Here is a 13714-nt window from a genome sequence, read left to right on the forward strand (position 1 = left end):
CTCATTATGTCTATCCCTATAGGCTCCTTACCTCATCATGTTGATCTCTATAGGCTCCATACCTCATCATGTCGATCCCTATAGGCTCCATACCTCATTATGTCGATCCCTATAGGCTCCATACCTCATCATGTCGATCCCTATAGGCTCCATACCTCATCATGTCGATCCCTATAGGCTTCATACCTCATTATGTCGATCCCTATAGGCTCCATACCTCATCATGTCGATCCCTATATGCTCCATACCTCATTATGTCGATCCCTATAGGCTCCATACCTCATCATGTCGATCCCTATAGGCTCCATACCTCATCATGTCGAACCCTATAGGCTCCATACCTCATAATGTCGATCCCTATAGGCTCCATACCTCATTATGTCAATCCCTATAGGCTCCATACCTCATTATGTCGATCCCTATAGGCTCCATACCTCATCATGTCGATCCCTATAGGCGCCATACCTCATCATGTCGATCCCTATAGGCTCCATACCTCATCATGTCGATCCCTATAGGCTCCATACGTCATCATGTCGAACCCTTTAGGCTCCATACCTCATTATGTCGATCCCTATAGGCTCCATACCTCATCATGTCGATCCCTATAGGCTCCATACCTCATTATGTTGATCCCTATAGGGTCCATACCTCATTATGTCGATCCCTATAGGCTCCATACCTCATCATGTCGATCCCTATAGCCTCCATACCTCATCATGTCGAACCCTATAGGCACCATACGTCATTATGTCAATCCCTATAGGCTCCATACCTCATCATGTCGATCCCTATAGGCTCCATACCTCATCATGTCGATCCCTATAGGCTCCATACCTCATTATGTCGATCCCTATAGGTTCTGTTGATCACGTGACTGGTTCTCTATAGTGACATCGCTCCATTCTCCTCTACATCAACAAACAAACAAAGTTACCGCTTTTACTGGACACACTATTAAACACTGTGAAAACCGTTGACATGCACAGCTCGTTGGACACACCCACCGGCGGCTGCGAGATGGATACATGTTTAACGAGGGCTATTCTTCCGCTCCCCGGGAGTTTGAGTTCCACACCGCCCAGTGAGAACTGATCACAGCAATTACCGGAGTGACACCGCCAGCGGAAGCGACTCTACGGCAGTGGGATAGGGCCACGGGGGGTAATGGACAGAGAGAGAGAACCATCCAAGAGATAAGTCAAGAAGGGCCTTCTATGCCATCCAAAGGAACATAACACTCCACATCCCATTTAGGATCTGGCTAAAAATATTTCAATCAGTTATAGAACCCATTGCCCTTTATGGTTGTGAGGTCTGGGGTCCGCTCACCAACCAAGAATTCACAAAATGGGACAAACATCCAATTGAGACTCTGCATGCAGAATTCTGCAAAAAAATATACTTTGTGTACAACGCAAAACCTCAAACGATGCATGCAGAGCAGAATTAGGACTATATCCGCTAATTATCAAAATCCAGAAAAGAGCTGTTAAATTCTATAACCACTTAAAATGAAGCGATTCCCAAACCTTCCGTAACAAATCCCTCACCCACAGAGAGATGAACCTAGAGAAGAGTCCCCTAAGTAAGCTGGTTCTGGGGCTCTCTTCACAAACAGACCCCACAGAGCCCCAGGACAGCAACACATTTAGACCCAACCAATTATGAGAAAAGCAAAAATATAACTATTTGGCACACTGGAAAGAATCAACCAAAAACAGAGCAAACTAGAATGCTATTTGGCCCTAAACAGAGAGTACACAGTGGCAGAATACCTGACCACTGTGACTGACCCAAACTTAAGGAAAGCTTTGACTCTGTACAGACTCGGTGAGCATAGCCTTGCTATTGAGAAAGGCCGCCGTAGGCAGACCTGGCTCTCAAGAGAAGACAGGCTATGTGCACACTGCCCACAAAATTAGGTGGAAACTGAGCTGCACTTCCTAACCTCCTGCCAAATGTATGACCATATTAGAGACACATATTTCCCTCAGATCACACAGACCCACAAAGACTTTAAAATCAAATCAAACATTGATAAATTCCCATATCTGTTAGGTGAAATACCACAGTGTGTAATCACAGCAGCAAGATTTGTGACCCGTTGCCATGAGAAAAGGGCAACCAGTGGAGCACAAACAAATAAATAAAATGCCATTTAGCAGACGCTTTTATCCAAAGCGACTTACAGTCATGCGTGCATACATTTTACTTTTTTTTGTGTATGGGTGGTCCCGGGGATCGAACCCACTACCTTAGCGTTATAAGCGCCGTGCTCTACCAGCTGAGCTACAGAGTATTTACAAACAACATTGTAAATACAACCCATATTTATCTGTTGATTTATTTTCCCTTTCATACTTCACATATTTGCATATTGTAACAACACTGTACATAACCAATAATATAACATTTGAAATGTCTATATTCTTTTACAGTTTTTCTCAATTGCTAAAACACTAAACCCTATTGTCTGAACCAAATGCTCAGTTGCCTGAACCCACTGATTGAATCAATCACTCTTTTGGCAAAACCATAAGCACTTTTCACCTGTTTAGACATAACTTGCCAACACATTTTCATTGTGATGCACCCGTGCTGCATAATGGTGAGCACAGGTGACAAAAGTCAAACACAATTAGAGCACAGGTGTCACCACTTGAACACAACAACTCAAAATTGATCACACTTGTGGCTAATGATGTGAGGGAACATATACAGTAAGCCAGTTCAGAGAGCACTGGTTTGTGAGGCCCTACAATGGATAGAAATCTGAGAGGAAGAGTTCGTGTGAGAGGAGGTCGAGGTGGTCGAGGTGGTCAGCGAAGACAAAGAACAGTAATATCTGATGAAATCAGAGCTACTGTGATTGACCATGTTCTTGTCCATGGTATGAGCATGAGGGAGGCTGGACAAAGGGTACAACCAAACATCAGTAGATTCACTGTGTCCACCATAATCCGAAGATTTAGAGAAGAGAACAGGTAATTACCTTTTTTTGACATTATAGTACAGTATGTAAATGTTGACAGCAATTACTGTATGACATACTATATACTGTACCACAGTATACTGTAAGTAAATATATGTTTCAGTACATCACTGTACCAATGTACTGTAGTATTGTAATGGAGGGTTGGTCTAACTGTTTGTAGGCCTAGTATTCCATGTATATTTTTTGTAACTCCATGTTCTCTTTTTGTAGAATTGAAAGACTGCCACATGGGGGTGGGAGGACAGGTATGTTCTCCCCACACCAAGAGACCCTAATTGTTGATATGGTCCGTGAGAACAATGCCATTAAACTGAGCGAAATTCAGCAGAAGATCATTGAGGACCATTTAAATTTTGAGGGTATCAACAGTGTCAGCCTCTCTACTGTTGATCGTGTCCTCAAGCGCAACAGACTGCGCATGAAACAGCTATACAGAGTGCCTTTTGATCGCAACTCAGACAGAGTCAAAGAGCAAAGATTCCAGTATGTACAGGTTGGCATATATCCAGACACATTCAATGTTGATTACTCTAAGTAGTGATTTACTGTAGTGGCCTAAATCACTTTTTCCGTATCACTTACAAAACTATATCTATTTCTACAGAGGGTTTTTCAACTGGATGCAATGGAAAGACCCCATCAATACATCTACATGGATGAAGCTGGGTTTAATCTCACCAAAATGAGAAGGAGAGGCCGTAATGTGATTGGCCATCGGGCCATTGTTGGTGTTCCTGGGCAGCGTGGTGGCAATGTCACATTATGTGCTGCCATCAGCAATCATGGGGTTGTCCACCATCATGCCAACCTGGGGCCCTACAACACTCACCAGCTCCTAATTTTCCTCAATCACATGCGAGATGCTTTGTTAGGGCAGCAGGATGAGCATCCCATCTATGTTGTTGTTTGGGACAATGTGAGTTTTCACAGAGCCCTCCAGGTTAGAGAGTGGTACAATATGAACCAAGGTTTTATCAATCTTTTCCTTCCACCGTACTCCCCTTTCCTAAACCCCATTGAGGAATTCTTCTCCTCATGGCGGTGGAAGGTATATGAATGCCAACCTTACACCAGGGTAAATCTCCTGCAAGCCATGGGACTTGCCTGTGGTGACATAGGTGTGGAGGCATGCCAAGCCTGGATACGGCATGCCAGGGTTTTTTTCCCCCGTTGCCTGGCCAGACAAAATGTGGCCTGTGATGTGGATGAAGTCCTGTGGCCTGACCCAGTACGGAGACATGATGCTGTGGCTGAGTAATGCACTTATTTGTATATTTTTGTACTTTATTTTTACATGGGCTTACTGTACACAAGTGGCAAACGCATAAGATTTCTGTTTGTTTTTACAAGTGCTACATGTAAATGCACAAGATTTCTGTTTTGTCTTTTTGTACAAGTGCTAAATGCACAGGTTTTTTTTGTTTTGCAACATGCATTTAGCCTACAGTGAAAATAAACATTTATTTCTCCAGATTCATGTCCTGAGCATTGTGTTTTCTATTTTTCTACGTAGTGTTTAGTGACTGTTCAGTAGTGTTTTTTATTTTGATTGACTCGGGGCACGATTTGACAACATAGTTCAGTTTTGAGCACAGATTGAACTGTTTTGAGGTGAAAGTTTGGTTTTGCAAGAAGAGTCTGAGGTTTTGTGAATGTAGCTTGAAAATTGGGTTTTGTGTTCACAGTTAAGAGAAAAGGAGAGCAGCTTTCAAGAAATGTGTCTTAGCAATCGAGAAAAACTGTAAAACTTTTGTGAGTGTAATGTTTACTAATGTTTCCCTTGTTTATTTCACTTTTATTTATTATCTATTCCATTTGCATTGGCAATGTAAACATATGTTTCCAATAAAGCCCTTAAATTGAAATTGAAATTGAAATTGAATTGAATTGAATTGAATTGAGAGAGAGAGAGAGAGAGAGAGAGAGAGAGAGAGAGAGAGAGAGAGAGAGAGAGAGAGAGAGAGAGAGAGAGAGAGGAGAGAGAGAGAGACAGACAGAGAGAGAGAGAGAAAGAGCGAGACAGAGAGAGAGAGAGAGAGAGAGAGAGAGTGAGAGAGAGAGAGACAGACAGAGAGAGAGAGAGAGAAAGAGCGAGACAGAGAGAGAGAGAGAGACAGAGAGAGAGAGAGAGAGAAAGAGAGAGAGAGAGAAAGAGAGAGAGAGAGAGAGAGAGAGAGAGAGAGAGAGAGAGAGAGAGAGAGAGAGAGAGAGAGAGAGAGAGAGAGAGAGAGAGAGAGAGAGAGAGAGAGAGAGAGTAGTGTGCATCTGCTGCAGAGCTAAGGGCAGGTGTCAATCAAAAAAGGAACTTTCACTGTTGAGTGAAAAGGTAAAACAATGAATTCATATTGACACTGTTGTCAAAGAAGACTAGGATTTTGAACACCATATAGAGAGTTTATTTGACTATTTCAATATTCTTATTAATCAAGACTGTATTTCCAGACAGGCCTATTCCCGGTGCACTGTCTGTTATTTAACAGTTACTCGGTTCGCACAGGGAGAGTCGCGGGGCGCTGTAGAGCCGTCGGTGAGTGTGCGAATCCCCAGCAGCCCGCTCGCTCTGCATCTCAGCCAGCCGCAGCGCGAGACCCAGACCGGAGGACAGGCTGTGACTATCTCAACGACACTGAAACCCGAAAGGAATAACTGATAAAAATCAAGAAGAAATAGAAAAAAAACGAAAGATAAAGAAAATAGACGGAGGGAGGGATGGAGCCGGTGGGCTCGTTTCTTCCCGGTAAATCCGGGAGCTCGCACTTTGATCCGGTGGTCTTTGTCAAACAGCCGCGGACCATCCTCAGACTACTCTGCTGGGTGAGACAGACCACGGAGACGTGGTAACCCTAACCCTAACCCTAACCCATCCTCTGTCTATAATAACAGGCTATGGGTCATCCGGTTCCAACGGTGAGACAGACCACGGAGACGTGTGTGTAGGCCTGTATACAGGAGTCTTATCATGCCTAGCATCCTCTGTCTATAATAACAGGCTATGCGTCATCCGGTTCTAACGGTGATTGTTTTGTTTCTGCGTCTTTGTTTATTTTCCGTTGTCATCCTCCCTTTCGGTGATTAGGCCACTTCACGACCACCACGGAGTGTCTCGATCCCGTTCCTTAAAAACGCTGGTCGCTCGGTGTTTTTGTCGTCACGTTGATCGTCGGTATCGTTTACTACATAAAGCCAACAGTAAATCATTTACAGTAGGCTATCAATATTATTATGACAAACTCTTGGTGTTTTTATAATGACAGGAGGTCATGTTGTCTGTGTGACCATGATATAACATTATGGCCAATATAACGCCCTGACAAAGAGATGTGATAGGCTAGATGTTGCTATTGGTGACCTAGCTGGTTTATAATAGACTACAGTAGACTATATCCAGTAGTTTATAATGACACAGGGGGGTAATGTTGTCTAACCTAGCTGGTTTATAATAGACTACAGTAGACTATATCCAGTAGTTTATAATGACACAGGGGGGTAATGTTGTCTAACCTAGCTGGTTTATAATAGACTACAGTAGACTATATCCAGTAGTTTATAATGACACAGGGGGGTAATGTTGTCTAACCTAGCTGGTTTATAATAGACTACAGTAGACTATATCCAGTAGTTTATAATGACACAGGGGGGTAATGTTGTCTAACCTAGCTGGTTTATAATAGACTACAGTAGACTATATCCAGTAGTTTATAATGACACAGGGGGGGTAATGTTGTCTAACCTAGCTGGTTTATAATAGACTACAGTAGACTATATCCAGTAGTTTATAATGACACAGGGGGGTAATGATGTCTAACCTAGCTGGTTTATAATAGACTACAGTAGACTATATCCAGTAGTTTATAATGACACAGGGGGGTAATGTTGTCTGGCCTAGCTGGTTTATGGTTTATAATAGACTACAGTAGACTATATCCAGAAGTTTATAATGACACAGGGGGGTAATGTTGTCTAACCTAGCTGGTTTATAATAGACTACAGTAGACTATATCCAGTAGTTTATAATGACACAGGGGGGTAATGTTGTCTAACCTAGCTGGTTTATAATAGACTACAGTAGACTATATCCATTAGTTTATAATGACACAGGGGGGTAATGTTGTCTAACCTAGCTGGTTTATGGTTTATAATAGACTACAGTAGACTATATCCAGTAGTTTATAATGACACAGGGGGGTAATGTTGTCTAACCTAGCTGGTTTATAATAGACTACAGTAGACTATATCCAGTAGTTTATAATGACACAGGGGGGGGGTAATGTTGTCTAACCTAGCTGGTTTATATTAGACTACAGTAGACTACATCTAGTAGTTTATAATGACACAGGGGGGTAATGTTGTCTAACCTAGCTGGTTTATGGTTTATAATAGACTACAGTAGACTATATCCAGTAGTTTATAATGACACAGGGGGGTAATGTTGTCTGGCCTAGCTGGGTTATGGTTTATAATAGACTACAGTAGACTATATCCAGTAGTTTATAATGACACAAGGGGGTAATGTTGTCTAACCTAGCTGGTTTATAATAGACTACAGTAGACTATATCCAGTAGTTTATAATGACACAGGGGGGGTAATGTTGTCTAACCTAGCTATTATTATTATTATTATTTATTATTATTAACCTAGCTGGTTTATAATAGACTACAGTAGACTATATCCAGTAGTTTATAATGACACAGGGGGGGTAATGTTGTCTAACCTAGCTGGTTTATAATAGACTACAGTAGACTAAATCCAGTAGTTTATAATGACACAGGGGGGTAATGTTGTCTAACCTAGCTGGTTTATAATAGACTACAGTAGACTATATCCAGTAGTTTATAATGACACAGGGGGGTAATGTTGTCTGGCCTAGCTGGTTTATGGTTTATAATAGACTACAGTAGACTATATCCAGTAGTTTATAATGACACAGGGGGGGTAATGTTGTTTAACCTAGCTGGTTTATAATAGACTACAGTGGACTATATCCAGTAGTTTATAATGACACAGGGGGGTAATGTTGTCTAACCTAGCTGGTTTATGGTTTATAATAGACTACAGTAGACTATATCCAGTAGTTTATAATGACACAGGGGGGTAATGTTGTCTAACCTAGCTGGTTTATAATAGACTACAGTAGACTATATCCAGTAGTTTATAATGGCACAGGGGGGTAATGTTGTCTAACCTAGCTGGTTTATAATAGACTACAGTAGACTATATCCAGTAGTTTATAATGACACAGGGGGGGGTAATGTTGTCTAACCTAGCTGGTTTATAATAGACTACAGTAGACTATATCCAGTAGTTTATAATGACACAGGGGGGTAATGTTGTCTAACCTAGCTGGTTTATGGTTTATAATAGACTACAGTAGACTATATCCAGTAGTTTATAATGACACAGGGGGGGTAATGTTGTCTAACCTAGCTGGTTTATAATAGACTACAGTAGACTATTTCCAGTAGTTTATAATGGCACAGGGGGGTAATGTTGTCTAACCTAGCTGGTTTATAATAGACTACAGTAGACTATATCCAGTAGTTTATAATGACACAGGGGGGGGTAATGTTGTCTAACCTAGCTGGTTTATAATAGACTACAGTAGACTATATCCAGTAGTTTATAATGACACAGGGGGGTAATGTTGTCTAACCTAGCTGGTTTATAATAGACTACAATAGACTATATCCAGTAGTTTATAATGACACAGGGGGGTAATGTTGTCTAACCTAGCTGGTTTATAATAGACTACAGTAGACTATATCCAGTAGTTTATAATGACACAGGGGGGTAATGTTGTCTAACCTAGCTGGTTTATAATAGACTACAGTAGACTATATCCAGTAGTTTATAATGACACAGGGGGGGTAATGTTGTCTAACCTAGCTGGTTTATAATAGACTACAGTAGACTATATCCAGTAGTTTATAATGACACAGGGGGGTAATGTTGTCTGGCCTAGCTGGTTTATAATAGACTACAGTAGACTATATCCAGTAGTTTATAATGACACAGGGGGGTAATGTTGTCTAACCTAGCTGGTTAATAATAGACTACAGTAGACTATATCCAGTAGTTTATAATGACACAGGGGGGTAATGTTGTCTAACCTAGCTGGTTAATAATAGACTACAGTAGACTATATCCAGTAGTTTATAATGACACAGGGGGGGGGTAATGTTGTCTAACCTAGCTGGTTTATAATAGACTACAGTAGACTATATCCAGTAGTTTATAATGACACAGGGGGGGTAATGTTGTCTAACCTAGCTGGTTTATAATAGACTACAGTAGACTATATCCAGTAGTTTATAATGACACAGGGGGGTAATGTTGTCTGGCCTAGCTGGTTTATAATAGACTACAGTAGACTATATCCAGTAGTTTATAATGACACAGGGGGGTAATGTTGTCTAACCTAGCTGGTTAATAATAGACTACAGTAGACTATATCCAGTTTATAATGACACAGGGGGGTAATGTTGTCTAACCTAGCTGGTTTATGGTTATAATAGACTACAGTAGACTATATCCAGTAGTTTATAATGACACAGGGGGGGTAATGTTGTCTAACCTAGCTGGTTTATAATAGACTACAGTAGACTATATCCAGTAGTTTATAATGACACAGGGGGGGGTAATGTTGTCTAACCTAGCTGGTTTATATTAGACTACAGTAGACTACATCTAGTAGTTTATAATGACACAGGGGGGTAATGTTGTCTAACCTAGCTGGTTTATGGTTTATAATAGACTACAGTAGACTATATCCAGTAGTTTATAATGACACAGGGGGGTAATGTTGTCTGGCCTAGCTGGGTTATGGTTTATAATAGACTACAGTAGACTATATCCAGTAGTTTATAATGACACAAGGGGGTAATGTTGTCTAACCTAGCTGGTTTATAATAGACTACAGTAGACTATATCCAGTAGTTTATAATGACACAGGGGGGGTAATGTTGTCTAACCTAGCTGGTTTATAATAGACTACAGTAGACTATATCCAGTAGTTTATAATGACACAGGGGGGGTAATGTTGTCTAACCTAGCTGGTTTATAATAGACTACAGTAGACTAAATCCAGTAGTTTATAATGACACAGGGGGGTAATGTTGTCTAACCTAGCTGGTTTATAATAGACTACAGTAGACTATATCCAGTAGTTTATAATGACACAGGGGGGTAATGTTGTCTGGCCTAGCTGGTTTATGGTTTATAATAGACTACAGTAGACTATATCCAGTAGTTTATAATGACACAGGGGGGGTAATGTTGTTTAACCTAGCTGGTTTATAATAGACTACAGTGGACTATATCCAGTAGTTTATAATGACACAGGGGGGTAATGTTGTCTAACCTAGCTGGTTTATGGTTTATAATAGACTACAGTAGACTATATCCAGTAGTTTATAATGACACAGGGGGGTAATGTTGTCTAACCTAGCTGGTTTATAATAGACTACAGTAGACTATATCCAGTAGTTTATAATGGCACAGGGGGGTAATGTTGTCTAACCTAGCTGGTTTATAATAGACTACAGTAGACTATATCCAGTAGTTTATAATGACACAGGGGGGGGTAATGTTGTCTAACCTAGCTGGTTTATAATAGACTACAGTAGACTATATCCAGTAGTTTATAATGACACAGGGGGGTAATGTTGTCTAACCTAGCTGGTTTATAATAGACTACAGTAGACTATATCCAGTAGTTTATAATGACACAGGGGGGTAATGTTGTCTAACCTAGCTGGTTTATAATAGACTACAGTAGACTATATCCAGTAGTTTATAATGACATAGGGGGGTAATGTTGTCTAACCTAGCTGGTTTATAATAGACTACAATAGACTATATCCAGTAGTTTATAATGACACAGGGGGGTAATGTTGTCTAACCTAGTTGGTTTATAATAGACTACAGTAGACTATATCCAGTAGTTTATAATGACACAGGGGGGTAATGTTGTCTAACCTAGCTGGTTTATAATAGACTACAGTAGACTATATCCAGTAGTTTATAATGACACAGGGGGGGTAATGTTGTCTAACCTAGCTGGTTTATAATAGACTACAGTAGACTATATCCAGTAGTTTATAATGACACAGGGGGGGGTAATGTTGTCTAACCTAGCTGGTTTATAATAGACTACAGTAGACTATATCCAGTAGTTTATAATGACACAGGGGGGTAATGTTGTCTAACCTAGCTGGTTTATGGTTTATAATACACTACAGTAGACTATATCCAGTAGTTTATAATGACACAGGGGGGTAATGTTGTCTGGCCTAGCTGGTTTATAATAGACTACAGTAGACTATATCCAGTAGTTTATAATGACACAGGGGGGTAATGTTGTCTAACCTAGCTGGTTTATAATAGACTACAGTAGACTATATCCAGTAGTTTATAATGACACAGGGGGGTAATGTTGTCTAACCTAGCTGGTTTATAATAGACTACAGTAGACTATATCCAGTAGTTTATAATGACACAGGGGGGTAATGATGTCTAACCTAGCTGGTTTATAATAGACTACAGTAGACTATATCCAGTAGTTTATAATGACACAGGGGGGGTAATGTTGTCTGGCCTAGCTGGTTTATGGTTTATAATAGACTACAGTAGACTATATCCAGAAGTTTATAATGACACAGGGGGGTAATGTTGTCTAACCTAGCTGGTTTATAATAGACTACAGTAGACTATATCCAGTAGTTTATAATGACACAGGGGGGTAATGTTGTCTAACCTAGCTGGTTTATAATAGACTACAGTAGACTATATCCATTAGTTTATAATGACACAGGGGGGTAATGTTGTCTAACCTAGCTGGTTTATGGTTTATAATAGACTACAGTAGACTATATCCAGTAGTTTATAATGACACAGGGGGGTAATGTTGTCTAACCTAGCTGGTTTATAATAGACTACAGTAGACTATATCCAGTAGTTTATAATGACACAGGGGGGGGTAATGTTGTCTAACCTAGCTGGTTTATATTAGACTACAGTAGACTACATCTAGTAGTTTATAATGACACAGGGGGGTAATGTTGTCTAACCTAGCTGGTTTATGGTTTATAATAGACTACAGTAGACTATATCCAGTAGTTTATAATGACACAGGGGGGTAATGTTGTCTGGCCTAGCTGGGTTATGGTTTATAATAGACTACAGTAGACTATATCCAGTAGTTTATAATGACACAAGGGGGTAATGTTGTCTAACCTAGCTGGTTTATAATAGACTACAGTAGACTATATCCAGTAGTTTATAATGACACAGGGGGGGTAATGTTGTCTAACCTAGCTGGTTTATAATAGACTACAGTAGACTATATCCAGTAGTTTATAATGACACAGGGGGGGTAATGTTGTCTAACCTAGCTGGTTTATAATAGACTACAGTAGACTAAATCCAGTAGTTTATAATGACACAGGGGGGTAATGTTGTCTAACCTAGCTGGTTTATAATAGACTACAGTAGACTATATCCAGTAGTTTATAATGACACAGGGGGGTAATGTTGTCTGGCCTAGCTGGTTTATGGTTTATAATAGACTACAGTAGACTATATCCAGTAGTTTATAATGACACAGGGGGGGTAATGTTGTTTAACCTAGCTGGTTTATAATAGACTACAGTGGACTATATCCAGTAGTTTATAATGACACAGGGGGGTAATGTTGTCTAACCTAGCTGGTTTATGGTTTATAATAGACTACAGTAGACTATATCCAGTAGTTTATAATGACACAGGGGGGTAATGTTGTCTAACCTAGCTGGTTTATAATAGACTACAGTAGACTATATCCAGTAGTTTATAATGGCACAGGGGGGTAATGTTGTCTAACCTAGCTGGTTTATAATAGACTACAGTAGACTATATCCAGTAGTTTATAATGACACAGGGGGGGGTAATGTTGTCTAACCTAGCTGGTTTATAATAGACTACAGTAGACTATATCCAGTAGTTTATAATGACACAGGGGGGTAATGTTGTCTAACCTAGCTGGTTTATGGTTTATAATAGACTACAGTAGACTATATCCAGTAGTTTATAATGACACAGGGGGGTAATGTTGTCTAACCTAGCTGGTTTATAATAGACTACAGTAGACTATATCCAGTAGTTTATAATGACACAGGGGGGTAATGTTGTCTAACCTAGCTGGTTTATAATAGACTACAGTAGACTATATCCAGTAGTTTATAATGACACAGGGGGGTAATGTTGTCTAACCTAGCTGGTTTATAATAGACTACAGTAGACTATATCCAGTAGTTTATAATGACACAGGGGGGTAATGTTGTCTAACCTAGCTGGTTTATAATAGACTACAATAGACTATATCCAGTAGTTTATAATGACACAGGGGGGTAATGTTGTCTAACCTAGCTGGTTTATAATAGACTACAGTAGACTATATCCAGTAGTTTATAATGACACAGGGGGGTAATGTTGTCTAACCTAGCTGGTTTATAATAGACTACAGTAGACTATATCCAGTAGTTTATAATGACACAGGGGGGTAATGTTGTCTAACCTAGCTGGTTTATAATAGACTACAGTAGACTATATCCAGTAGTTTATAATGACACAGGGGGGTAATGTTGTCTGGCCTAGCTGGTTTATAATAGACTACAGTAGACTATATCCAGTAGTTTATAATGACACAGGGGGGTAATGTTGTCTAACCTAGCTGGTTAATA

The 13714-nt window shown here is 40.1% G+C and overlaps 1 protein-coding gene across 1 annotated transcript in view; it reads left to right on the forward strand.

Annotated features, from left to right (window-relative positions):
• Nucleotides 1-5707: 5707 nt before the first annotated feature.
• The window catches only part of LOC311115767 (synaptogyrin-3-like), a gene marked incomplete at both ends in the record, with an annotated part of 52918 nt that continues 44911 nt past the window's right edge, over nucleotides 5708-13714 (forward strand). Inside the window, one exon of the mRNA XM_084190909.1 lies at nucleotides 5708-5812. Within this exon, the coding sequence (XP_084047035.1) occupies nucleotides 5708-5812 (105 nt within the window). The remainder of the gene's footprint in view (nucleotides 5813-13714) is intronic.

Source organism: Coregonus lavaretus (genome assembly GCF_964263955.1).
Source record: "Coregonus lavaretus genome assembly, contig: HAP1_SCAFFOLD_1185, whole genome shotgun sequence".
Classification (NCBI taxonomy): Eukaryota; Metazoa; Chordata; class Actinopteri; order Salmoniformes; family Salmonidae; genus Coregonus; species Coregonus lavaretus.